At 45.8% G+C, this 24324-nt stretch overlaps 1 protein-coding gene across 1 annotated transcript in view; it reads left to right on the plus strand.

Annotated features, from left to right (window-relative positions):
- Positions 1-24324, plus strand: part of Alpk2 (alpha kinase 2) — a 126000-nt gene that overhangs the window by 74367 nt on the left and 27309 nt on the right. Inside the window, exons 5-8 of the mRNA XM_028774303.1 lie at positions 9521-12881; positions 17607-17754; positions 22927-23054; positions 23151-23189. Coding sequence (XP_028630136.1) covers positions 9521-12881; positions 17607-17754; positions 22927-23054; positions 23151-23189 — 3676 coding nt within the window. The remainder of the gene's footprint in view (positions 1-9520; positions 12882-17606; positions 17755-22926; positions 23055-23150; positions 23190-24324) is intronic.

Genomic DNA, 24324 nt, shown 5'->3' on the forward strand with positions numbered 1-24324 from the left:
CTCCCTCCCTCCGTCCCTCCCTCCCCCCTCTCTAAGACAGAGTTTTGTTGTGTAGCCCTGGCTGTCTGGGAACTCACTCTGTAGACCAGGATGGCCTTGAACTCACAGCGATCCACTGACCTCTGCCTCCCGAGTGCTGGCATTAGGGTGTAAGCCACCACTGCCCAGCTCCTCTGGTCTTACAGTAAACTCCAGATGCAACATAATCAAGAAAGGAAGACAATGGTTTTTCTTTGCTTTCATTCTCTCATGTAAACCTATATGTGTGTATACATTTCAAGTGTGTACCAGCCCACGTATGTGTGGATGTGTAATCAAGTATAGAGGCCAGAGACTGATGTTGTGTGTCTTTCTCAGTCACACTATATTTTATCTACCATAACAGAGTTTCTCCCTGAACACAGACCTCACCAAATCAGACAACGGCTAGCCTGCCCCTGGGATCCCCCATTTCCACTTTCCGAGTTCTGAGATTGTAGGGAGACTCAGTGCTCACTTGGCTTTTATGTGGGTGATGGGGATTTGAACTCTGGGCCTCTCACTTTCATGAGAACACTGCACTCACCTCTCCAGTCCTGACATAGTTTCCTGGCCCATCTTAAATGAGATTGCCACTCAGTAGGGAAAACTGTACGCAGATTCCTCTCTGTTTGCCTCTCTGTTGGGAAAAGTGTACATGTCTCCTGACAATCCACATCCCAAAGCCCTCAACTCCTGCCTTAGGTACCATTTTTATCAGCATCACCTGGATTTAAGGTACTTAGCAGAGAGCCTGCATGTGTTAAGGGCTACAAAGGGCTTAGTGACCAGCAGTGCAAGTGGTCCCAATGCCACTCACATATCATATAAGAAGCACAGTGAACACAGAAAGCTGCTGGCCTGTGCTCCATCCAGTCCCTTATGTCCACACTATATTTACAGGTACTTACATTTACAGGACCTTACTGTGAAGACATGTAAGCGAGTCTCGGAAACCCAATCTTCTCCCAACAAGAGACCAGATTGGTATTTCACGAACTCTGTAACTTTCCCAAGAAGCCAAGACAGGAATAGTAAACACCAACTGGCTGCAGTTTTGTCTCTCTGGAGGAGATGGGTAAAGAACAGCCATGGAAGGGACAGGAGTGTTTGGGATCTGGTTTCAGGACTGAGGGGTTTTGACAGCATCACATAAGATAGCGGCCTCCACTTCTGTTGTGTTCTACTTTAGCATTCAAAGCCTTTAAGTGAAGCCTCTTTCTGGGCAAACAGGCAACACCTAAAAATAAACTCAAGGCCCTGAAACATTCTGGTTTGCCTTTAAGCTTTCTTTGGCTAGGGGCTGGGCTATTTTCAGTTTTGCAGTCCTAGGTGGTATGGATTTAATCTATCCTATGACAAATGGCCTAATGACACTGAGCCAGTCATGAGGCCACAGTAGCCTGGTTATGGTGGGGGTAATGGGGACAGTCTCATTTAGCGATTCTTGGAACCACTGGAGAAATGGTTGGTGTGTAGACAGCCTTGGAGGACAGAGTGCTATTTGGGCCTTGTCCAAGTAAGGACAGAACAGAAAAAGCACACTAAGAGAAGAATGAAAAAGGAGTTGGGGGAGACCATCACTGCACGTACGTAGGACATGCTGGCACTTCACGGTGTTGTCTGGGGTAAGCAAGTGCCCTAGGGGCTTGGTCCTCTGGCCCTGAGAGATGTATCTGGCTTTCAGAACTATGATGATCCACCTTCTCATATTTCTCCATTCCTCCTTCCTGACTCTACCTCAAGTTCACCTTGCCTCGGGCCCTTTTGATCCCTTGGCATTTCTACCAGGTCCTTGAGTTCCCTTCCTGGGAGACACACCCCTTGCCCTTTGTGACTCTATCCTTCCAGCTAATCTCTACCATGGGGTGCCCGGAGCCTCTGGAGTACTACGGGGTGAATCTCACATGCCATCTTCATCCTTCAATAAAATATCATCCTCACACCCACGAGCAGGCTTTAGCTGTTAACAGAATAATAGCGACCTAAACGTAAGTAACCTTGTTTATCACAAGAAGTCTAGGAACAAAAGGTAGTCATGTTGCTTCGGTCCAGAAGCCCCAAGTTCGTTCTTCTTGCCCCACCTGACCATCATAGCTTTTCCTTCTGGTCACCCAAGGACTGGAAGACAACAGCTGTGGTGACAGGTTTCACACTTTAATTAAAGAAAGCAGAAGAAGAAACAAGATTCCTATCCGAGTTTGTGACTGTTGTGGTCTAGATGTGTCCCCCAAAAGTTCACAACTTGGAAAGTTAATCTTTAAATTCATTTGTTGTGGTATTTGGAGGTGGGGCCTTTAGGAAGTAGTTATAATGGATGAAGTCTTGAGAAGGTGCATCCGTGGCTTGGAGAGAGATATGTTTGCTGTGTCTTAATAATGTGATGCCCTCTGTCCTGTTATGATGCACAAGAAGTTTCTCACTAGGTTCTGGGGAGATGCTGGTACCACACACTCTTGATCTTCCCAGACTCCAGAACCAGAAACCAAGTGAGCTTCTTCATAAAGGACCAGTCCTAAGTAATTTTTGTAATGGCCATAGGTAACAGACTAACGTAATACCTTACACAAGGAAAATATAACCTTTGCAGAAGCCCTTAGATGAGATTCTCCACAAATCCAGTTAGACAGACTGGCCCCTTGATCCTGTCTGGCAAATGTAGGAGTTTGGGGCAGGGGTATGGTATATGGCTTCCCTGTCTCCCCCAGTTAGAAGTAACAAGAGAGAACAGGATTGTGGGTACTGTGACGATAGTCAGCTGTAGTTACCATAACCCGCTGCTGATCAAGACAGAAGATCCTTACAAGTGCCAAGATGCACGAAGGACTTTTCTCAGAAGAGATGCATACAGCACTCCAGCACAGCCCTTGCTTTTTGCGCTATAGGGGTCATATCACTAGAGGAGAGTTCAAGGCTCAGTCCCCATCATGCTGTTCCTTCTAGTTGGCCATTAGCATAACTTGCCAAGAGACATTGTCTTTCCCATCCATCTTGTGTCTCTGGTTTATAAGCTATTTGAGAGCAGGGATCTTACCTCACACCTTCTGTTGTTAGGGACTCAAATTAGCATCCTGCCCTTTGCTGACATCCAGGACAGTGTCCTTAATGATGGGGAACATAACCTCGAACATCATGGTGTGGACAAAGAGGCAGCACCTGTCATGAGACCCACAGTAGGCTTACTTAGGAGGCAGCCTTTGGGTGATGCAAACAAGGGAAAATGTGTTTGTGAAGAGTTTCCCATGGAAATTGCTTTAAGTTTTCAAGTTTATTTCTGCTTTCAAAAAAGGGAGTTTGGAAGTGTTTCTAATTTTAGTTTCCTCTTCTCTCCTTACATGGAATCATCTGTTTGTTCATTCAGCAACTCTGCTTGGGTACCTTCTGTAGGTGAGGCTCTGGAGACTCAGAAATGGCTAACAAGAGTCTATGTTCCTCCCCGTGGAGAGGAAGACAAACCTGACCATGTTTCCTGCAAGAAGGACCATTGTGTATAAGTGTCTCAGAACTCAGAGACTCTGGTTTATATTAAGGGAAATACCCAGCTTTTGGTATGGTTCAGCTTGTTCTAACTCTGTAATAAGAAAATCTGGGTTTATCCAGGCATGGTGGTACACACCTGTGGTCTCAACTCTTGGGAGGCAGAGACAGGAAGATTTAGGAGTTTAAGGCCCTCTTCAGCAATACAGCAAGTCCAAAGTCAGCCTGGATGTGAAGAGACTCTGTAGCAAAGCAAGAAAGCAAAAGAAAAGAGTGAAGAAGGGGGGAAGGGGAGGGAAGAAGAGGGGAGGGGAGAGGAGGGAAGGGAAGGGAAGAGGAGGGGAGGGGAGGGGAGGGGAGGGAAGAGGAGGGGAGGGGAGAGGAGGGAAGAGGAGGGAAGAGGAGGGGAGGGAAGAGGAGGGGAAAGGGGAAAGGAGAAAGGAGAGAGGAAACTGTGTTGGAGACTGAAGGTGAGGCATGTGAGAGGCCCTGGATTTGAGCGCTATCACTGAAGGAAAAACAGAGCTGGGTTGGAGAGGGCTCAGTATCCAGATACAGCTCTAGATCAGGGCTACACAGTGGACTCTGGAACCCAGGGGAGCTTCCTGACCCCTGAACATTGCTGAGCTCACGAGTCAGTCCGAGTACCTCTCAACTCTGAATGGATCTTTCATTATATGGTCCATGGCGGTGAAATTCCATCCACCTCCTTTTGAGTGAGCACAGCGTTAGGCTTTCTCAGCAGAGCTGAAGCAATCGAGAAAGGAGGGCATTCTTGCCATTCTACATGACAGGTTAGAGATGATGTGGGTGTGTGGCTGTCATAGATAGTCTGTCTAGCTATGAATGTGTGTCCAGTACCTGGTCCATCCACAACTGTGATTAGCTTTCTGATGACCTTCCCTCAGCCTGCTCTGTTTGGGAGCTGGGGCCTTAAATGGTTCATCCAAAAGGCCTCATATCTGTGATGACACATGGTGACACAATGTCCCTAGAGCTCATATACAGTTATGTATATATGTATATGCATATGTATATGTATCCTATATGTATAGGCTAGTGTATACAAGGAGATTTCTGAAGATTTCCCACCTGCCACACATGGCTCTGCCCAGTCTGAGGCCTCAGTCTCCATCTCACCAGTGCTAGGACTCCAGTGATCCCTGGTCCCTGCCTGAACTTGGAAGGACATTTTTGTTTGTTGGCCAGCAATTCCACTGCAGCTCTGGCCTGACTAATCCAATGAACTTCTGTGTTATCTGACGGCCGACCATCTTCACCTTGGCCTGAATCCCATCCAGGCTTGCCCTCTCTCACTTCCTTCATACTGGGACACCAGAAAGTTTCCTTCCATCTCACAGTGGTTTTCCATCCTAGCTAAGAACCCTTTATATCACACTTCCCCTCCAGGGCCCACTGTATGGCTGTATCTCCTGCTGGGAGTTGGGCTGTTCACCCACCAGTTGAAAGAGGCAGTAGCATCTCTGCTTCACATTTATTTTTGGACCAATTGAGGAGGCCTTCGTAAGTCCCAGGGCTCTATTCGCCAGGGCTGTTCAGTTTCCTCTCTGCTTCATCTGCTCTTTTTTTTTCTCACTCAGAACAAGGGAAACTGATGTCAGTGTCTTCTGGGTATTGGGCAACCTGCCATGTACTGACAGGATGGTGCTGACGCGCATGTGGTTAGCCTTAGAGGAGGAGACAGTGGGTCAGAGTGGCTACAGTGGTTGCCTGGGGATCTGCGCAGCATAGTGGATTAAGCTAGGGCTAACTCGGGTTGCCAGGCATCCTGTCTACATAATACAGTGATGGTGAGCTTCTTCCTACGGCCATAAACACTCTTCATTTTCACCCAAATGAGAACAAGTTTACTACATGACAACTCTCCCTCCCTACCCCAGAGTGTCACTCGATAATGGTGCAGCCAGCAGCAGCAGATAGCCATTTGCTGATCCTCTTCCATCATGACACAACTAGGAAAGGTCTGACCCACTGGGAGGCGTGAGCCTCTGGTCTTCCTCTTGGAGAACCAGCCTCTGAATGAGATGGTCCTATCTTTCTCTCTGAGCTGATACTATAAACCTTCAAAGACACTGGGAGTGAGATGTTAAGGTTCCACTCTGAGGGGCTGGAGAGATGGCTCAGGGGCTAAGAGTATTGGCTGCTGCTCTTCCAGAGGACTTTGTGTTCAATTCCCAGCACCCTGATGGCAGTCCACAGCTGTCCATAACTCCAGTTCCAGGGGATCCAACACCTTCACACAGACATACACGCAGACAAAACACCAATGCACATAAAATTTAAAAAAAAGTTTATTTTATATAATACAATAATATTTAATAAAAATAATTATATTGAAATAATGATATATATTTATATATAATATGTGTATTACATATATAAATATTTAAATATATAATGTATATATACCAATCTGAGAAGAACCTTGTGAGTTCCTGCCTCCTTCACAGCAGGGATGACAGGTCTGCACAGCTCAAGGTGCCCATGGCTCTGTTGAGATGCTTATCATCAAAGAGTGGAGAAATCCTCCCCGGGCGGTTGTGGTACACACCTTTAATCCCAGGACTTGGGAGGCAGAGGCAGGCGGATTTCTGAGTTTGAGGCCAGCCTGGTCTACCGAGTGAGTTCCAGGACAGCCAGGGCTATACAGAGAAACCCTGTCTCGAAAAACCAAAAAAAAAAAAAAAAAAAAAAAAAAGAAAGAAATCCTTAGAGGACCTCACATCAGATTTCGTCATAGAGTTTGCTGCCTGGAGTTAACTTCTGAAGTCCAGAAATGTTATGTGTCCACTAAGTAAGGTTTTCTAAATTCTTAGAACATCTGGGTTCAGTAGGTGCCCACTGCATGCTCCTCAAATGATGAATTGACACAAAGTCTTGCCTTATGTCATTGTACATGGGCACATGGTGCTTTGCTAGAGTGGGGGCGTTAAAGTAAGATTAAAAAAAATTTTTAAATAAACTTACTTATTTTCACATGTATGTGAATCACGTATGTACGAATACTTGCAGAGGCCAGAAGAAGGTGTTAGATCCCCTGGAACTAGAGTTACAGGTGGCTGTGACCCACCTGATATGGATGCTGGGAACTGAACCTGGGTCCTGTACAAGCATCGAGCACTCTTAGCTGATTGCCATCTCCCCAGACCTAAGATTTATTTTTGTTTATGTATATGTGTTTACTCAAACCTGTGTACATGTGTGTATGTATGATGTATGTCCAATGTGTGTATGTGTGTGAGTATGTGTGTGTGTGTACATGTGTGTGTGTGTGTATGTTTGTGTGTGTGTCTCTCTCTGTGTATGATGTGTGTATGCCCTATGTGTGTGAGTACCTGCAGAGGTCAGAAGAGGGTGTCTGATACCTTGGCTCTGGAGTTATGGTCCATTGTGAACCATCTGACATTGGAACTGGGAACTGAGCTTGGGGTCCTCTGGAAGTGCCTGAACCCCTGAACTGTATTCAGCAATGAGTTCTTCACACAGCAGCTACTTCTAGAATGTTCCTTGGTGCTAATGATACTGTGATGATAGCAAGACTTTAACATAAAGGACTGGTGTTGGGTGTGGCGTGGGTAGGGTATGGACGTGGCCCATGGGTGGTGGGGGGCATAGGTCAGGAACATGGAGGAAGATGGATCAGGAGATGTGGGTGAGAAAGGACATGGGTGGAAAGGGACATGAGTTGGGGAGATATGTGTGGAAAGAGACATGGGTGGGTGAGCATATGGGTCATGGGAGTTCAGGTAGAATAGAGCCCTGGGAGCGAAGGTGTGGTATTTTCACTGGGACAGTCTCTAAAGTTCTCGTTCCTGGCCAGAAGCTGCCATACTTGCTGTGCTTAATAACTTGGTAGTTTACACTATAGCTCGTTATGAAAATCTGAATCAAGGGGACGTGAAAAGAATACTCACCATAGATCTGTGGATACTCAGGCTTGGGGAGGAAACCATCCCAGCAGAGTTGGAGGACCAAGATTGCTCATAGCTATTTCAGAAGTATTTCGTCTGTTGTGAAACTTTTGCACACTTTAGAAAGGCCTTGTTCCTCACTTCCTCCAAGTTATTTTTGTTGTTTTTAATTTTCTATCTTAATATGATGGGTTTTTATAAAAGGATTTAGAAAAAAAAGAGCAAATACATCCTTCAGTTTATCCTACCTACCAGTTGTATTATCACAACTGGCAGATGCAGGAATAGCTTTCTTTTTAGAAACATCAGTATTTGAACAAATGATGCTCATGGTTAGGGCCTCCTGGCCTGCCTTTCTCCCTCTCGGTGATAGCCTAGCATGTGGCTCAATCTGGCCTCAAAATGTAGTTAGAAGTCGCCTTTAAAATAAGGCTGTCCCTACATTCAAAGCAAAGCTCTTGCAGAATTAGAGGTTTTGTAGGGGACCTCCAGTGACAGTACCCTCAGCTGGAATAGGCTTCATTTATTTCCTCTCTCTTCCAACAAATATTTATCAAATGCTTACTGTGTGCTTATTACTATTCTATACCTTGCATACACATAAAATGGGCACTTTCTAAAGACAAGCCCTTGCCTGTCACATCTCCCTCGCCCGGAACACTTCTTAGTGTGTTGGAGGAGCTCAGTGACTATTGATTGGATCAGTAAATTGTCTTCGTCCATGTGGAGTTCATATTAAATTTCTTCTTATTTAGTTTGTACTTCTATGCCAATGAAATCCAAGTTCAGTGGACATGAGAGACACTTAAAAGAAGATGACAGAGAAATGACTGGTGGGCAGCAAGTATCCTTGGAGTATATGAAAGTGTCGTAGGTGACCTTGGTCCTATTTCCTGCTGACAGTAGAAGCAGGAATCTACCCTGAGGTAGCAGATCTATTCTCATACAGAATTTGTGGAGATAAACCTCTGGACTGGAGCTTCCCATGGGAATGTGCAGTTCAGGTCCATCTTGTTAGAGGCTGGAAGAGCGACAACAGCCGCCTTAGCTCTCTGTTCCCTGCGCACTGGAGTAGGGCTCTATGGGAGAGAGTCCTGGGGTCAAAGATGGCATGGTTTACCAAAGAATTACCTTCTTGGCTGAACATGATTTTGTTTTGCTTTGAAACAGCTGTTGGCTAAAAGTTTCAAGAGACAAGAAGACAGTCAAGGAGTTTTCTTTCTCTTTAAATACTACCCAACATCACCCAGTATTCAGTGCTGAGATGGGCTCAGTTTGGAGACTGTAGGGTTTCTCCCTCCGTCCCCCTCCCTCCTTTCTCCCCTCCCTTTCTTTTCCCTTCTTTTCCTCCAAACAGCACAATCATCTCCTACTTCTTGGGAAGCTGGCTTCTTGGCCCAGAGTCTCATTGAAAAATCCAGAATTTTTTCTGTTCTGTGTCAGAAATGATTGGGAGTGCTGGTGGCCAGTCCAATTTCTCTTACTCCATTGGAGACAGGCTTGAAAGACTGGCCTATCTCTGCTCTCTTCCAGCTTTGTTTTCTGAAGTTCTGGGGGGGAAGAAGGGATTCTACACTTAAAGTCTGACTCTCTCTTTCTCTCTGCCTTTTACTGATATTATTAACCAGTAGGCTATAATACTTGGAGGACAAAAGTTGCCCTTTGCCACTTTGTAAGCAACATTGAATTCATTTGTCATGACAATGTAACAGTCAGCTATCCGCAGGTCTTGCTGGGATTGACTTGTTCAGAAACAAATTTACCATTCAATTTGTTTCCATCTCTTTTCCTTGGAGAGAGGAGGAAAAAAATCATTAAATACATGAGGATTGCCAGGAGGCTTTTTGCATATAATGATGAGATTAGCCATGAGTCCCCTGGAATGCAGAGTGATTTAAATTCACAGTTCCCCAGGAAGTCTAATAGCCAGAGTTGAGTTTGGGGATTCCTGTTCAGATTTCAGTCATTTCAGCTATGGTCTTTGTCCCTTATTAAAATTCTCAAGGATTAGCACTCCTGGGGCTGCAGAGAAGTTCTATTGTGACTCTCCCAGGAACAATTCTATTCATATCACTTTTCATTTTTTTTTCTAGATGCAAATTCAGGAAACCATTGGGGAGAGCAGTGATCTCGACCAGATGCTGGCCTTTTCCGTGTCTGCTGAGGAGGAGTCTACGTTCACCCGGGCCACAACACATTCCGTCTCCAACTTGAGTGAGATCAACAGGGAAAATTCATCACTGGCCCAATACCTGGGGCTGGAAAGCTGTCCTCAAAGCCCCCAGCAGGAAGCCAGAGCTAACAGAGAAGGTGACAAGCCTGGTGCTCTCTGGACAGAATCAGCACATGAACTGAGTCCCCTACAAGATAATGAGGAAGAAGTATCCCAGGCTCCAGCCTCAATGGCTCTCCCTCAGGGTGATGGTATCCACTGCAGGGAGCCAGAGGCTCTCTCTGATGCTTTCTTCCAGCCCACTGCTCCCTCCCTCCCCTTGGAGAATGTGGGCAGTGGGTCAAGGGGCAGAAAAGCTGCATGTGTGATGGGGTGTTTTGAAGCTGGTGACCAAGAAACATGTTATGCTACCATGGATCTCCCCATTGGAGCACCAGTTGATAAATATTTCCCTCAAGAAATTTGCCCCGAGGACTTGGAGCTGACAGAAGGTCAAAGCGAAGTATGTGATTTATGTTCTCCTGACAAGATACTGGCTGTTCTACAAACACAAGGTTCTGAGTCTTCACCGTCCACATACGAGCTCAGAAAGGAAGGGAAGTCAGCCGACGGCCCTCTTTTTAACAGTACCTTCACCTGGAACACGTCACAGGAGGCCAGTGAAGATGCTGTGGGCGAGACACCAGCTGACGTGGGGAATTCTCCTACCATCTTCTCTTCCGCACTATCCTACAATGAAGGAGGGTTTGGGGAGACACAGCCCCCTTGTTCTGAGAATATCTCCTGTATAAAGGATAGTGAAGGAGGCTGTGGAAGTTCCAATCTCAGCATCCTGATTGACATAGACACACTTGCCAGTTACAGTTCCGCCAGAGAGTGCTCAAAAGAACAGTCAACGGAATCAACTGCTAATGTTGACTGTTATCAGGAGACCAGGGAGACTGATGGCATATTAACTGATGCCACTGAAGTCCATGAAATCAAATGCCACACCGTTTCTTTTCCCCAGGACAATGACTTTGATGATGGTGCTGACCAGGTCTCCTGTGAGGCACAAGTTGAAAATTCCCAATCTCTTCCCAACGATGCAGAGTCAGGTCGTATGTTAAGTAGCTCCACAGGTGAAGCAACTGGGGAGACTCAAGTCCCAGCACTCAGTAATGCAGAAGCTCATGGCTACTTCTCACTGCCTGAGGGACAGGGTTTGTGTAGCAGGTCTCTTCAGATTGATAATCAGCCTGGGTATAAGAGCCAGACTGTGGAGGGAGCCCACAGCGGAGGCCTTGAAGAGGACTTCCAGGAAAAGGGAAGTGGAATGAAGCAATGCATCCGGCCACAGAGCACAACCCACCGGAGTTCTCTTTCTGCAAATGATTTCCAAGAAATTTTGCCCTCCATACCTGCCATGCAACAGGAGGCCAATGTGGAACCCTTGGAGCACTCCCTAGCAGATTCCAGGGAAGAAATTGAGTGTAGCTCAGACCTGAGGACCAGTGTCTCGGTGGCAGCTGAGAAGAAGAGTGTGGGAGAAGACAGTCATTTGGTAAGCAGTGTTCCATCTCTCCCTGACAGCCTCCTTGGAGAGAAAGATGACGTTGGACTAGCAAGTTGGGCTGTGGGCAGCAAAGTGAAGATCATAACTCTAGAAGCTCCTGTCTTTGAAATCTGGCCACAAGAACTAGTGACACATTCTGGGTACAAGGAGGCAGAAGTTGGTCTCATGGTGCCTGGTAGGAGCTGGGCTCTGTCTGACATCCTCAGAGAAGGTGCCACCAGGCCTGAGCCAGGCCCCTTGGGAATAGCAGAGTGGGTTCCCAGCTCCCAAGCTGATGTTCTCATGGCCCTTGGAGCTAACAGGGACACCTGTGTAGGTGCTGCACCAGACAGACAAACATACTACAACAGTCTGTCTTCCCAGTGTCTGCGCCAACCCCAACTCCTGGAGTCATCCGTAGACCCTGTTGAGGAAAAGGAGTTAGATGTCACAGATTCTCTGTTAGAGGTTTCCAAAACTGGAGAGACAGAAATGGCTGAGACAGTGAATGAAGAACAGGAGGAAACCCAGCAGAAGCTGCATCACCCCACCTCTGTTAACCAGTCTGTGAGCTTCCCGAGGATCCTGGAATCCTCTGTGGACCCCATTGATGACAGGGGTGAGACAGAGAGTGTCTGGTCTGAGAAGCCAGAGCCCTCCGACTCCAACATAGAAGGAAATGGATCCACTGTTGGAGACACATGTCAGAGGGTAGATGGCCAAGCTGCTAACCTACAGGTTCCACATCCCCAAGACAGTGGCGAAATCATTCCAAACGAAAACACAACCCACCAAAATCATGTAGACAGAGAGGGAGCAGATGCCAGAGCCAGTCGGCCTAATGGAGCAAAAGCGGAAGCAGAAGCTGTCATTTGGCAAGCCCAGGGTCCTGGTGAAGAGAGACAAGGAATTCCAAGCGTATGCAACATGAACCAAACACAAGATGGCGGTGACAGAAACCTAGGAGAAGCTGGGCAAAGGGGAAAGGATGAGACTGAGGTCATCTCTCCCATGTCTCTTCTTTCTAGCTGTCTCACAGGAATGATGCATACATCTATCAAGGCTGACACCAACAACTCCACAGGCCACAATTATGGCGGACCTAAGCCCAGAACTCATCAAAGTGTAATTCCTATGAGGAAGGAAAAGGGAACTATCGAGAACAAGTGTGGGAAACATGTGTCCTCTTCAAATGATCTCACAGACACACCTTGTACTTTGTCTCCCAAAGGAAATGTCACACGCTTGTCAATAAGCCATGACATGGAGGAACTGAAATCAGAGGAGCTTCAAATTGCGGAAACCAAACCCCTAAACTCAACTGACTCCCCAACAATGACTCTGGCTCTCATTTCAGGAGAATGTGAGTCAGAGAAAGACCCTGAAAGCTTGTTACTGAGGGACCTGTGTCAAAAGGGCTCCACCCTGGATAGTGGGAAAAAGTCAAGAGAGGAACAGCAGAGGCCTGTGGTGGATCAGATCAGCAAGGTGCCTGGGGCCCAATCATCAATAGCTGGGTCAGAGGAGGGAAAGAAGAAGCAAGAGGCTTCGGGGAGTGGACACTTGGCTGCAGGGATAAAGAAGAAGATTCTCTCCAGGGTAGCAGCCCTGAGACTGAAGCTGGAGGAAAAGGAAAATATGAGGAAGAACTCCGTTCTGAAGAAGACACCTAAGTTTGAAAGGTCCTTGTCCTGCACTGATGAGAAGAGAGACCCTAAAAGGGCCCCTTGCAAAACTGAAGGGAAAGGTGAGCCTCTGCTGCATTTAGCATCACTGAAGGGCTAGGCACAAAGCTCCTGTGTCCCTTTCAGTCCGTGTCAGTTCAGGTGAGCGTCAGGTGGTTGTGGATGCCACAACTGCGACCAAGCGTCCCATGGTTCTCACACTTGAGCAGGCTCAACCCACTCAAGGGTAAGCTAGTTCAAATGCAGGTTTCTGTTCACCACAGGGGTTTCTGATGGGGCGTGCGGGGCATCCTCAAGAATCTGCCCTTGAACCCAGTTCCCAGGTGGCTTGGCAGGATACACACACCTGAGACACCCTCATCACAGGTGCCTACTGGTGTTTGATGGAGGGGGTATGACAAAGATGCTTTTCAGTTTAATTACCATCTTTTAAAAAACAATCTCCTCTAACAGATGAGCAGAGTCACTGATGTAGATAATCTGGAAAACTAAACTGACCCCACATGGAGCAGGGCACATTAAGAAATATTTTGGCACAGTTTGAGATGTTCTTTAACAGTTGATTTTTTCCCCCTTCATTAAACATGCCATAAGGGGTCCTTGTTTTTGCTTTCAGTTTTAAGCGTGCAAAACATCTTCCCAGTACACAAACCTACCCAGGCTTTCATTCCTTTTAAGCCTCAAAGGCTTTGGCATCGTTCCTTCATCGTTTCTCCATTCTCAACCCAAGCACTTGATCTGGAGGCTGGGGTTTCCTCTGCTCAGCCTTTAACCCTCATTACAGAAAGGGTTAAAGACAAATTGTCACCCGCCAGAGTATAGAGGTATCAAGATTTTAGTGCATACATTTTATCGTTTAGAGACAGGATCTGTGTATCCCATCATAGTCCACTTATATGGCGCATGGAATGGAACTGAGGATTTAGTGCCTGCCAGGCATGAATTCTGTTGACTGAACTATGCCCTTAGCCCCTTGTCCATATACGCTGTTTTAAACGTATTTAAAGAGAATGAAGGAATGTGTTAAAGGGTCTCAGAAGTGGGTTCAAAGTCAGGTGTGCAATCCCAGCCCCTGGGAGGCTGAGGCAGAGGGATGGTGAGTTTGAGGTAAGCTTAAATATATAGTGAGTTGAAGGCTAGCCTGGGCTACATAGTGAGACTGCTTCAAAACAACAACAAAATGTTTCCATTCAGAGAAAGATGATACGCTGGGTGCTCTTGTCCATGATTCTTCAAGTTACACACAGGAAAAGGACAGTTCTGAGTCCTGCTACCGTGAAAGAGTTTGGACCAAGCTCGGTGCAACTTCCCCAAGTACAAAGGCGAGGGGTGGGGGAGAGGAAGGTGGTGTGCACTCTGGATAGTTTGCAGGTGGTTCTAGCAAAGCAGGTACCTGGGGCTCTCAGCCATGTCCTGAGAAAGCCTCCTCTTTCTCAGGACAAGGCCTTCAGGTGGCAAACGAAGGCTTTTCCAAGCCAAAGCAGCTCAGTGCAGCATGCAGGACTGTTTCCAGGGACCATGTTTCCAGGGGCCAAGACCTTGAAGGCCATTGAGAGGCAGATTCAGTATTAAGATTTTCCACGGGTGTTTGCTGTGTGACTTTTCCTAGGGACACAAGAATAAACATGTATTCATCTCAGATACTGCATCAGTGACACACCAAAGACATGATTTGACTCAAGTCTGGTGATCCAGCAAGTTGATTGGAAAGACTAGACAACGAACAAGAGGGTTACTCACAAGCGCACGGATGTCTCAAACCTCATGAAGCTGAGTCCTGGGAGGGCTGGGCGCTGACCTGCAACTTCCCTAGCAACTGTTGCTGCTTATATAACCTTGAGATGGGGCCCTGAGAATCTCAAAGGTTCTAGAAGCTTCCCAGACTTGAGTTTACCTTAAATTTCATTGACTTCAATTCAGAAGAAACAGCAACACGACAGAGTTTGTGCTGTTGTATGAGGGACTGCATTTCACCTGTAGATTGGAGGTACTAACAGTAGGAATCACCCAGCACAGGGATGAAGAACTTAGTGCAAACACCAGGTCACTGACACCACAGGGTTGATGCCAATCTAGCATCAGAAGGAAGAGTGGTTCTTATCTGTTCTCTGAAGAATGTGGCCCTTACAGGGGTGTGGAGCTATCGGGTCCAAAGAACCGAAGATCCTTACGTGACCTGCTCTGGAATTCTTCTCAGTTTGGAGGAAGTTTCAAGAAGATTTGCTTGTGTCTGAGCAGGGCTTTACATGGTTGTCCTTTCCCAGCTAGGAAGAGGTTAGCAGTAGGCCAGCCTCTCTCGTCTTGAGCAGCAATTTCCTTTGAAGAGAAGGAGGCAGAAACACTGACTCTCACTGGTTTAAGCTCACCACTCCTTGCCCTACCTTCAAACCAGCCCCAGGCCCTTACCTGGTTTGGCTGACCACCTGACCATTGGTTTAGTAAAGGAACAGTTGTTTTTATAGGTCGACCCCAACTATTTGCAATAATTAGTGTTTTTCCTTAGTAAGCACCTGCTATATGCACCAATGAGCCAACACAGAGATGAGGATCAGTGACCTGGAAAATGATTTGCTATTATGGGATGTCCGCACACATAACCTCTGCCCTGGACAAGCACCTGCCTCTTCCTTTGAACTAGTTATTTCTGAGGAACATCTATGAGCTTCTATCAGTGACTGACATCTTTAAGACTCTATGTCACCAGGGAGCACTCAGAAGTTCTTTGTTTTGCTCTGTAGCTTTCTGTCCTTTGAGTTTATTACTGTTTAACATGACCACTAGGAAAATACAACATTGAAGTGCTCACTCTGACACAGGGCATGGGCTTTGTAAGACTCCGGTCCTCCTCTCTAGAATGGGTGGGTCACATGATGCCAGGTGCTGCTTTGACTGCATGGACCCCAGCACTCTGGTGCTCTCCTTTGCAAGAAGCCTGGATTTAATGCCCTCCTCCTTCATCAGGGCGGGATAGGTAGCAAGAGAACCTGCTGAGGTGATCTTGAGAGAAATGAATCTGACACTGAGTGGGCTTTCTTTGGCTTCCGGAGCTTAGCACAATGAAAGCTTCCTGTATCACAGGAGACTCTAAAAATTACATTTACTTTGTGTGTGTGTGTGTGTGTGTGTGTGTGTGTGTGTAGACAGCTTGCAGGAATCAGTTCTCATCTTTCACCAGGTGGGTCTCAGGGATTGAACTCAGGTCTCAGGCTTGGCAGCAAGTGCCTTTACCCACCAAGCTGCATGTCCGCCACACGAACAGGGTCTTGGCTGACTGCCCACTCCCCAGAATCCATCATTCAGCTCTGCAGCTGCTTTATGCTCTCCTCTTTATCCCACGACGTGATCGGCTCCCATAATAGTGACAGAAATCTCTGTGAGGCTCTGTTTGAGGAATTTGTGACTCAACCAGCCCATTGCCACTTCCTGGGGCCCAAGTCTGATTTGATATTTTATTCTGCTATCTTGGTTATCTGTGGAGTCAAAGAAAAATTGGAAAACCATTAACACAACGCATTCAGTGTAGTGAAGTGCGAGGCATCCGAGTAAATGAAGCCTTGAGTTGGTACTTCTGGCTCGCCTGTGGACTAGACAGCAATCTACGATAATGTGTCCTTTTGTGTTACCACCTGGGCTGTAATAAACTGACCACACTTCCCACAATGCCAAGCCTGATGAACTGTTCCCTTGGCTGGGTCCCTCTGGCCTCCTAGTGTTCTAATGCCTATACTGCCACCTGGTGGCTTCTCTGGCCAATTACACATTTGCTCATAGGGCCGTGTCTTTGTTAATCTCAAGAGGCAATCTCAAAATAACAGACCAACCCATGGGAGTAATTTCCTTAACATTTGGGTTTCGTTCATATTCGTGTCACTCTTGTCAGTGAGATGGATGCAAGACATGTCACTCCAGTCCACTAGACCATCTTCACAAAGACAACTGCACCCTGTGTGTGTGTGTGTGTGTGCGTGTGCGTGCACGTGTGAACTTTATTCAACAAATAATTCATTTGAATTGTCTTTTACATTTGGAGAATGTAACCTCAGTTACCTGAACAATGCAGATTATACAGCTCTTATTTTGATCAGGTGATTCTACAACAGCAACTTATTTGGCCCAAATCCTTCGGACTAGGCCTCTATAATTGCTAAAACTTTCTTCTTTTAAAGAACAAAAATTTGGGGGGGGGGAGAGACAGAGAGAGAGAGACAGAGAGAGACAGAGAGAGAGAGAGACAGAGAGACAGACAGAGAGACAGACAGAGAGAGAGGGAGAGAGAGAGACAGAGAGACAGAGAGAGAGAGAGAGAGAGAGACAGAGAGAGAGAGAGAGAGAGAGAGAGAGAGAGAGAGAGAGAGAGAGACAGAGAGAGAGCACTAGCTCAGTGATTTAGAACACTGGCTGCTCTTGCCAAGTAAGTACCCAGGTTCAATTCTCAGCACCCACATGGAGGCTCACAACCACCCACAACTCCAGGTCCAAAACATTTGATCCCCAGTTCTGACCTCTGCAAACACCAGGCACAACCATGGTGCACATACATAAATCTAGATAAAATATTAAAAATAGCTTGACTTCTATTTTGCCATGAGCATTATAGACCTTTAGAATTTACATAATGAAAAACAAGCGATTATTATTATTATTATTATTATTATTAATTTCCTTTCCCACTATTACATTTGAGCCAGCCGCATGAGTTAGGAGCGTTAGGAGCAGTCTCTCAGGACTACTGCGGATCAGTAACTGAGATGACACTTGCCTACACTAACCTGCGCATCTGTCTCTAGCTCCAGTGCTGCTGAAGAAGATCCAGGCCGAGATGGCTCCCGTGCACTCTGGGAACATAAAGTTGAGCTGCCAGTTTTCAGAGATTCATGAAGACTCCACTGTTTGCTGGACGAAAGATTCAAAGTCGATAGCCCAGGTCAAGAAAAGGTGGGATGCTCCTCCTCTGCTAACTTTTCACGGTTATTGTTTGTTTGCTTCTTAGTGTGGTTGTCAAAGAAAATAATAAATAAGAAGAAATGAGAAGCGAGCAGAAGCAGAGATCCCATATCCAATGTCTGTTAAGGTTTGGATGTGAAGTGCCCGCCCCCCGAACCCTAAAGGCTCATGGGTTTTGATTGACAGATGATGGGCTTTTAGGGAACCAATGAGAATATGAAGGCTTGAGGGCTCTAACTTAACGGGTCAATCCACTGATGGATTTATAACTTGGTGATATTACTGGAAGGCGGTAGAAACTGGGACGTGGGGCCTGGTAGAAGTGGGTTATCTGGGGTCCCACTTTTTTTATTGAAGAGTCCGTCTTGGCTCTGGCTCTTGAAGTGAGGTGTTTCAGCGCCTATGACCATCTTTCATGATCTAAGTGCAGAGACGGAGTGAACTGGTCACAGACTGAAACCGTGAGCCAAAATAAGTCCTCCTTCCTTTTCAGTACTCTGTGTCAGATAGTTTTGTCGTGGTGAAGAAAGGCTGACATAGTATTCAAGAAGAGGAAGAGTGGAACCCAGCTATCCAGACAGGGAATATGGTGGCTCGTTCTTGCTTCAGCCTGCCACCTGTGAATTGTGTGTTCCTAGAAAGGGATAGGATCTCCTACAGTTTTTAAAATCAGGATACACAGTGAATAATATTCTAAGCTCCGAGGGCCTAGGGTTACAAAACTTTCTGGAACTTATACTTACAGGTATTTTCTGATTCAACATTCCCTCTGCCTCACAATTAATCTAACAAAGATTAAACAAAACTAAAAAGACTTCAACGGGGGAAAGGTCCCAGGGTCACAGAAAAATGAAGCTTTTGAGGAAAACAAACAACATCACTTAAGATAGGTAGAGCACATTATTCTGGGTACTTAAGATGTTGGAGGAGTCAGAGTTGGAGGTGAGTACAAGAATCATTGGAAAATGTCACATGGAAGACAACCCACTCAGCTCCCCAAATCAGCCCCTGTAATGAATGTTCTAGAAAACAGGTAAAGTCCTGGCTCATCTGACAAGCCCTCAAAAGAAATCAGTAGAGATCAGCCTAACTTAGGCATCTTCTAGAAACTTCTTTCTGTCTAGAGAGGCTTTAGGCCAACTCCCCGAGTTCTCAGAGGTATTCTCATCTCTGTAAACTTAATGGAAGTAGGCTGAAAAAGTGGGAAATAGCAAATACCCCTGCTTAAAACGAATGTCTGGACATTATTTCTCAAGGGTTCTCATGAAGACTTGAGCTGCATGCAGTCTCTGGCCTATCAGCATCACTCCAGAAAATCTAAACACAACTGCACACTGACCACTTGGCTGGATATGACCCCATTACCCTGCTTGTCTAGATATGCATGGCTTAAAACTGATTCTAACAGTGAAGCTGTCTGATTTTTAAATCAAGGCATCTCCCTAGAGCTTTATTTGATTATTTATTTATTTATTTATTTATTTATTTTGGTTTTTCGAGACAGGGTTTCTCTGTGTAGCCCTGACTGTCCTGGAACTCATTCTGTAAACCAGGCTGGCCTCGAACTCAGAAATCCGCCTGCCTCTGCCTCCCAAGTGCTGAGATTAAAGGCGTGCGCCACCACCACCCAGCTTAGAGCTTTATTTTAAAAATATTCATTACTGATTCATTTTCTGAAGCTCCCACTTCCAGCACAATTAACCTTCCAGCAAGTTTTGATGCTCTCTTCTTGGTCTAATCTGAGGTTAGTGTTTGCAATTTCTGGGCCTTTTTGCATCTGAGGAGTGTTTCCCCAAACCCAAGTTCCCTCCAAGGAGCACAGGTCACTAGTAAGCTCTCGGGGCCTTTAACGTCATGCTTGCTCCATTTCTCCTTAGAAATGGCTTAGTTGGACCATTTTGCTTTCTTCTTACTGCTACTTGAGAAAGTTTCTAAGTCACAATTCCTTTGTCAGTAGACAGCTCAGATTTCAGATGGCTTTTCAAATGCTCGTTAACTCTTTTCATCCTTACTTCCACTGAAGTATTTTATTTTATGTGCCCCTACCTGAAGTCACTCAGTGCCTTGTTGTGCCAGCTGGCTTTCTGTCACTCTAGTGAAATAACATGAGATGACTAACTCATAGGGGGCCTATTTTTTTTTATCATTTTTAGAGATTCCATCTATGATTGAGCATCTGGGGGTTTCAGATGCCAATGAGGTGGTCTGTATTAGAGGGAGATGTTGACCTCATAGTTAGAGAATAGAAGCCCAGATGTCACAACCCCCCTTGAGGATGTGCCATCAATAACTTAAAGACCAACTTCTATGTGTAACCTCCCGAAGGATCCACAAACACCATCCTGGGGACAAGTCTGTAGCCTATGTATTTTGTGTGTCGAGGGATAGTCAACACCTAAACTGTAGCATTTGCCAAGGTGTAGATTTCAAAGAGCTGAACTCTCTCAAAGGTGATTAGAACATGTAGCAAAGGTCTTAGGCCCACCAACTGAGAAGGAAATCAGTTAGATGGCAAAACTGTTCAAATGGGCATTTGAAGAGTGAGGACATGAGCAGCCAATAGGCAAAGGGATATGTAGCATGTATTTTCAAATACATATAAAATCAGCTTATGGTTAGCAGTCACTAAACTTGAGTGTTGTCTTTTCTTCTACACAGAAACCTTCAAGTCAATACATGACTCAAAACTGTCTGGATGGGTCATCATATTCTTTGTCTTTGTTTTATGAGTCGCCCTGGCTGGCCTCAAATTTGTACTCCTTCTGTTTCAACCTTTCTCGTAGTTGGCAGTACAGACATTCACCACTACATACAGCTGGACGTGTTCTATTTCAAATAATAAATAGCAAAGGCAAGCATTGGGACAATCCTTTATAAGCAAAGTAATCTTTTGGTGAGCCTGTTAGGAGGTGACTGACCAGGGACATGCCATCACCTCTGTCTGAATTTTAGGCAATTTCCTTAACAAGCTACAGTTTGGAAGCTGGAAGTCAAAATGCTTTCTTGTGTCCAGAGCAAGACATGTAGTCTACAAAAAAGAATGCATTGGCATGCATTGTGTGTGTGTATGTGTGTGTGTGTGTGTGTGTGTGGTGGTGGTGGTGGTGGTGGTGGTGGTGGTGGTGGTATGTCTTGACTCTGAGGAGCTTACAAGTTGGTAATCTCTAAGGCTGTTGTGGCCATTCAAATTTTATTTATTTTTTTTTGGCCACTAGGAAGCGACTCTCCTTTCAGCCTTAGCCACACTTAGCCATGCTGTCCTAAAGACAGCGCTTCCTAACTTACAAAGTAATAGGATAGAAACTCAGCTCACTCATGGGTTCAAAAGACGCAGGATCCTCTTTTACTTTCCAAAGTAACATTGTTGCATCTTCTGGCTTAATTGCTTTTCTTCCCCATCACCAAATCCTAATGACTGAACACATAACAGCCATCTTAGGGACATAAAGAGGTGGTTTTCTTTTGTGGAGAAAGCCCGTTGACACTACCGAACCCCACCTTCCTGGCTTATGGCCATTTACAAGGTGAGATGTTTTGTTACAGACCCACATTCCTGCTGTCTGCTGCTGCTCACACCACAGTCAATAAGCAACTTGCTCTTTCTGGAAGCTGAGTAACGTGTCCAAACCCCTCTACAGGACTGAAATCTAGGCCCTTCTGACTTCTCAGTCTTTTTTCCCTGAAGGAACTGGGGAAACGAGGAGAAGGCAGCAGGTCAGTCAGATGGGGGTCTTCCTGAATCTGAACCACAGGGAAGATGCTCACAAGACAATTTGAGTTCAGCTCTAGCATTTTAGGGGGATCGTAACTACCTCTTCCGTGACTTGCTGTTCTGGTCTATGTATCTCAAGAGAAGGACACCCCATCACTCTCTGGGACTCACTTGACATTTCCTCTGCCAGGAAATGCTCTCTTTAGATGTAGACCTGTTCATGTCTAGACTGAACCTTTCATCGGAGAATGCTTAGAGTCTCAAACAGTGGAAAAACTGATATTACTTAGTGGACCTTGTTATAAACTATTGGTCTTTTCCTGAGGAGGCAGTATAAATCAAAGATTTGAAGTCTGTTGGAAAAAAGAAAAAAACAGCCAACAGCAAAGCCTTGTATCGAGCGAGACAAGCTAACATCAGTGGATGCTTGTTGTCAAACTGAGACAAACCCAAATGAGAGTGTACATTTATGCAATCATCATATAAGGACACAATTACAATAGGATTTATATCTACTTTTCCAGCAATGTACATCCTTGTCATTTTTTGAATAAAGACTGCAGCTCTAAACATTGACATAACTATCTCCAACTTAAGGTCAGGAATCAGAAGCTGCCTGAGGAGTCAGCCTAAGGTGCAGCTTAGATTGTCTCAGCTCCCCGATCTGACTGGGAACAGTAGCTATAGATGATCTCTTAAGTTTTTCTGAGGATGAAGTGAAGATGAGTTCGTGTGTGCCTGGTACGCAGCAAGTACAGCACGTTAGCCGTTGCTGTGGTTGTCGTCATCTTCACTGTCTTCATCCACCATACCGTCGGTTACTGACTCATAGTACTTAGTAATACTGGGCAGGGCGATGGAGGGATAGACACATTCACAAAGATGTACATTATTTGAAGGGCCTTGAACATATTGGTAGGGAGTCTGAGGCAAGAGGATTGCTTGGGGTCTGGAATTTGAGAACAATAGTAAGATCCCCATCTCAAAACAACTTCACCTAATAGAAGCCCACAGTTCTGAATCCTTTTGTAAAGCCCGGAGCCTCTTTCTTTTGCTTCCTACTGTATCTACGTTTAGATTTGGGTTTAGAGTTATTGATTTCCCTCATGCACAGGATACCTGGATCATCAACATAAATAGGTGAGTTCTGAGCCGTGCTAACCACAGCTTCTAGAAACTCCTGAAGGCTCCTGGCTTTCCTGAAGCCAGTTAGCCCTTCAGAACGTTTCTGCATATTCATGTTGTGTGTCAGAGTAAGAATATGAAACTGCAATGCAGTAATCCTTTCTATGTATGAATCCATTGTTTAATTAGCTGATTGGGGGATTCTAGTCTATTCGCCAGCCCATTGGCTGAAAGAGCAAGGCAGGAAGACATTAACTCCTCCCTTCTTGAGAGGACTAGAACTTCCAAATGATGAAGCATGTGAATGTTAATGTCCCCTATTCCAGCGCAGGGGACAACTCCAGTGTTTCCTTGGCCATCGCCCAAGCTGGTCAGAAGGACCAGGGCCTCTATTACTGCTGCATCAAGAACAGTTATGGAAAAGTCACTGCTGAGTTTAACCTCACAGCTGAAGGTAAACCTCGGCTTCTCAGCTGCTCGTCAAAGCCCTAGGCCCCTGCCAGCCCAGAGGGACACCCATCCTGACTCCATTCTCTTTGTTTCCTTCCAGTTCTCAAACAGCTTTCAAGTCACACAGAGTATAATAGAGGTAAGTGAAGTGGGCTGGCCTGGCAGGAACTGGGCTCCCCACCCAATCATGAAACAGCTCCTTGAAGAACGCTCATTGTTCCCAGGTGCACTCTTCCAACCAAGTCTAGGATGATCTCCCAGGAAGGGCTTCTGAAGTGCATGCTGACTCAGGAGCTGTTTCTGTGGGGCTTGGAAGGGCTATTGTCCTGGCTAGAATTTCAGTAGATTGCAAATACCTAGGAGTGTATCATTTGTGGAGAAGATTAAACTGCAGCTGTGCAGTCTTGGGGACTTGTGCAGGGGAATTTGTTCTTGACTTTCTTTAGACATGAGTGTTGCTTGCATGGGACTTTCTAGTCATTGATGCTTATGTTTTGATTCTCCAATTTCCTCTTCAGTTTGACTAGCTGAGCAGAACATGACCTCATTTGATTGATTGGTACTGCCTTTTGGTGTCTATGGTGTTCTACACTATAACAGCTACTGCTTTTAGCCATTCATGCAACAGCGAGGCAGTCCATCAAGTTTCCACAGCCTGGCACAGTCTGAGCTTGCTATGCCTTCTATGATTCCCTCTTAAGGAAAATGACGTGTCTCCCTGTCCCCACCCACCCCTACCCATTGCTTTGGAGAGTCGGGAGGCTTTTGGCTATAGAGTCTCCCAATTCTCATGATCTAAATTACCCCCAGAAGCCACTTTTTAACAAGCTGTGGCACCAGGAAGAACTTCCCACAGCAGCAAGGCTGTTCCACACACCCATGCAGCCAGCCCTGCATCAACACGTGCTCAGGCAACCCTGCAGCATACCATTCTCGGCCAATTTCAGGAGAGCTGCACATTGGTGGTTATAGTGGATGAGCATCTAGAAGGTGTGCTGCATGGTATTTAAAGCAAACAAAATAGCTAAGACTTCTGGTAAACAAGACAACAGAGAATCAAGATTCTCTAAAGTCTGGTACATAGGAGACAAGAAGCTGAGACTGTTCTGGGTGTGATGGCCTCATCTGTGACCCTAGCGCTCTCTCTCTCTCTCTCTCTCTCTCTCTCTCTGTGTGTGTGTGTGTGTGTGTGTGTGTGTGTGTGTGTGTAAGCCAGATAATAGCTTCTGGGAATTGGTCCTCTCCTTCTATCATGTGGTTCTCAGGAATCCACG

Source organism: Grammomys surdaster, unplaced genomic scaffold (assembly GCF_004785775.1).
Source record: "Grammomys surdaster isolate TR1022 unplaced genomic scaffold, NIH_TR_1.0 239, whole genome shotgun sequence".
NCBI lineage: Eukaryota > Metazoa > Chordata > Mammalia > Rodentia > Muridae > Grammomys > Grammomys surdaster.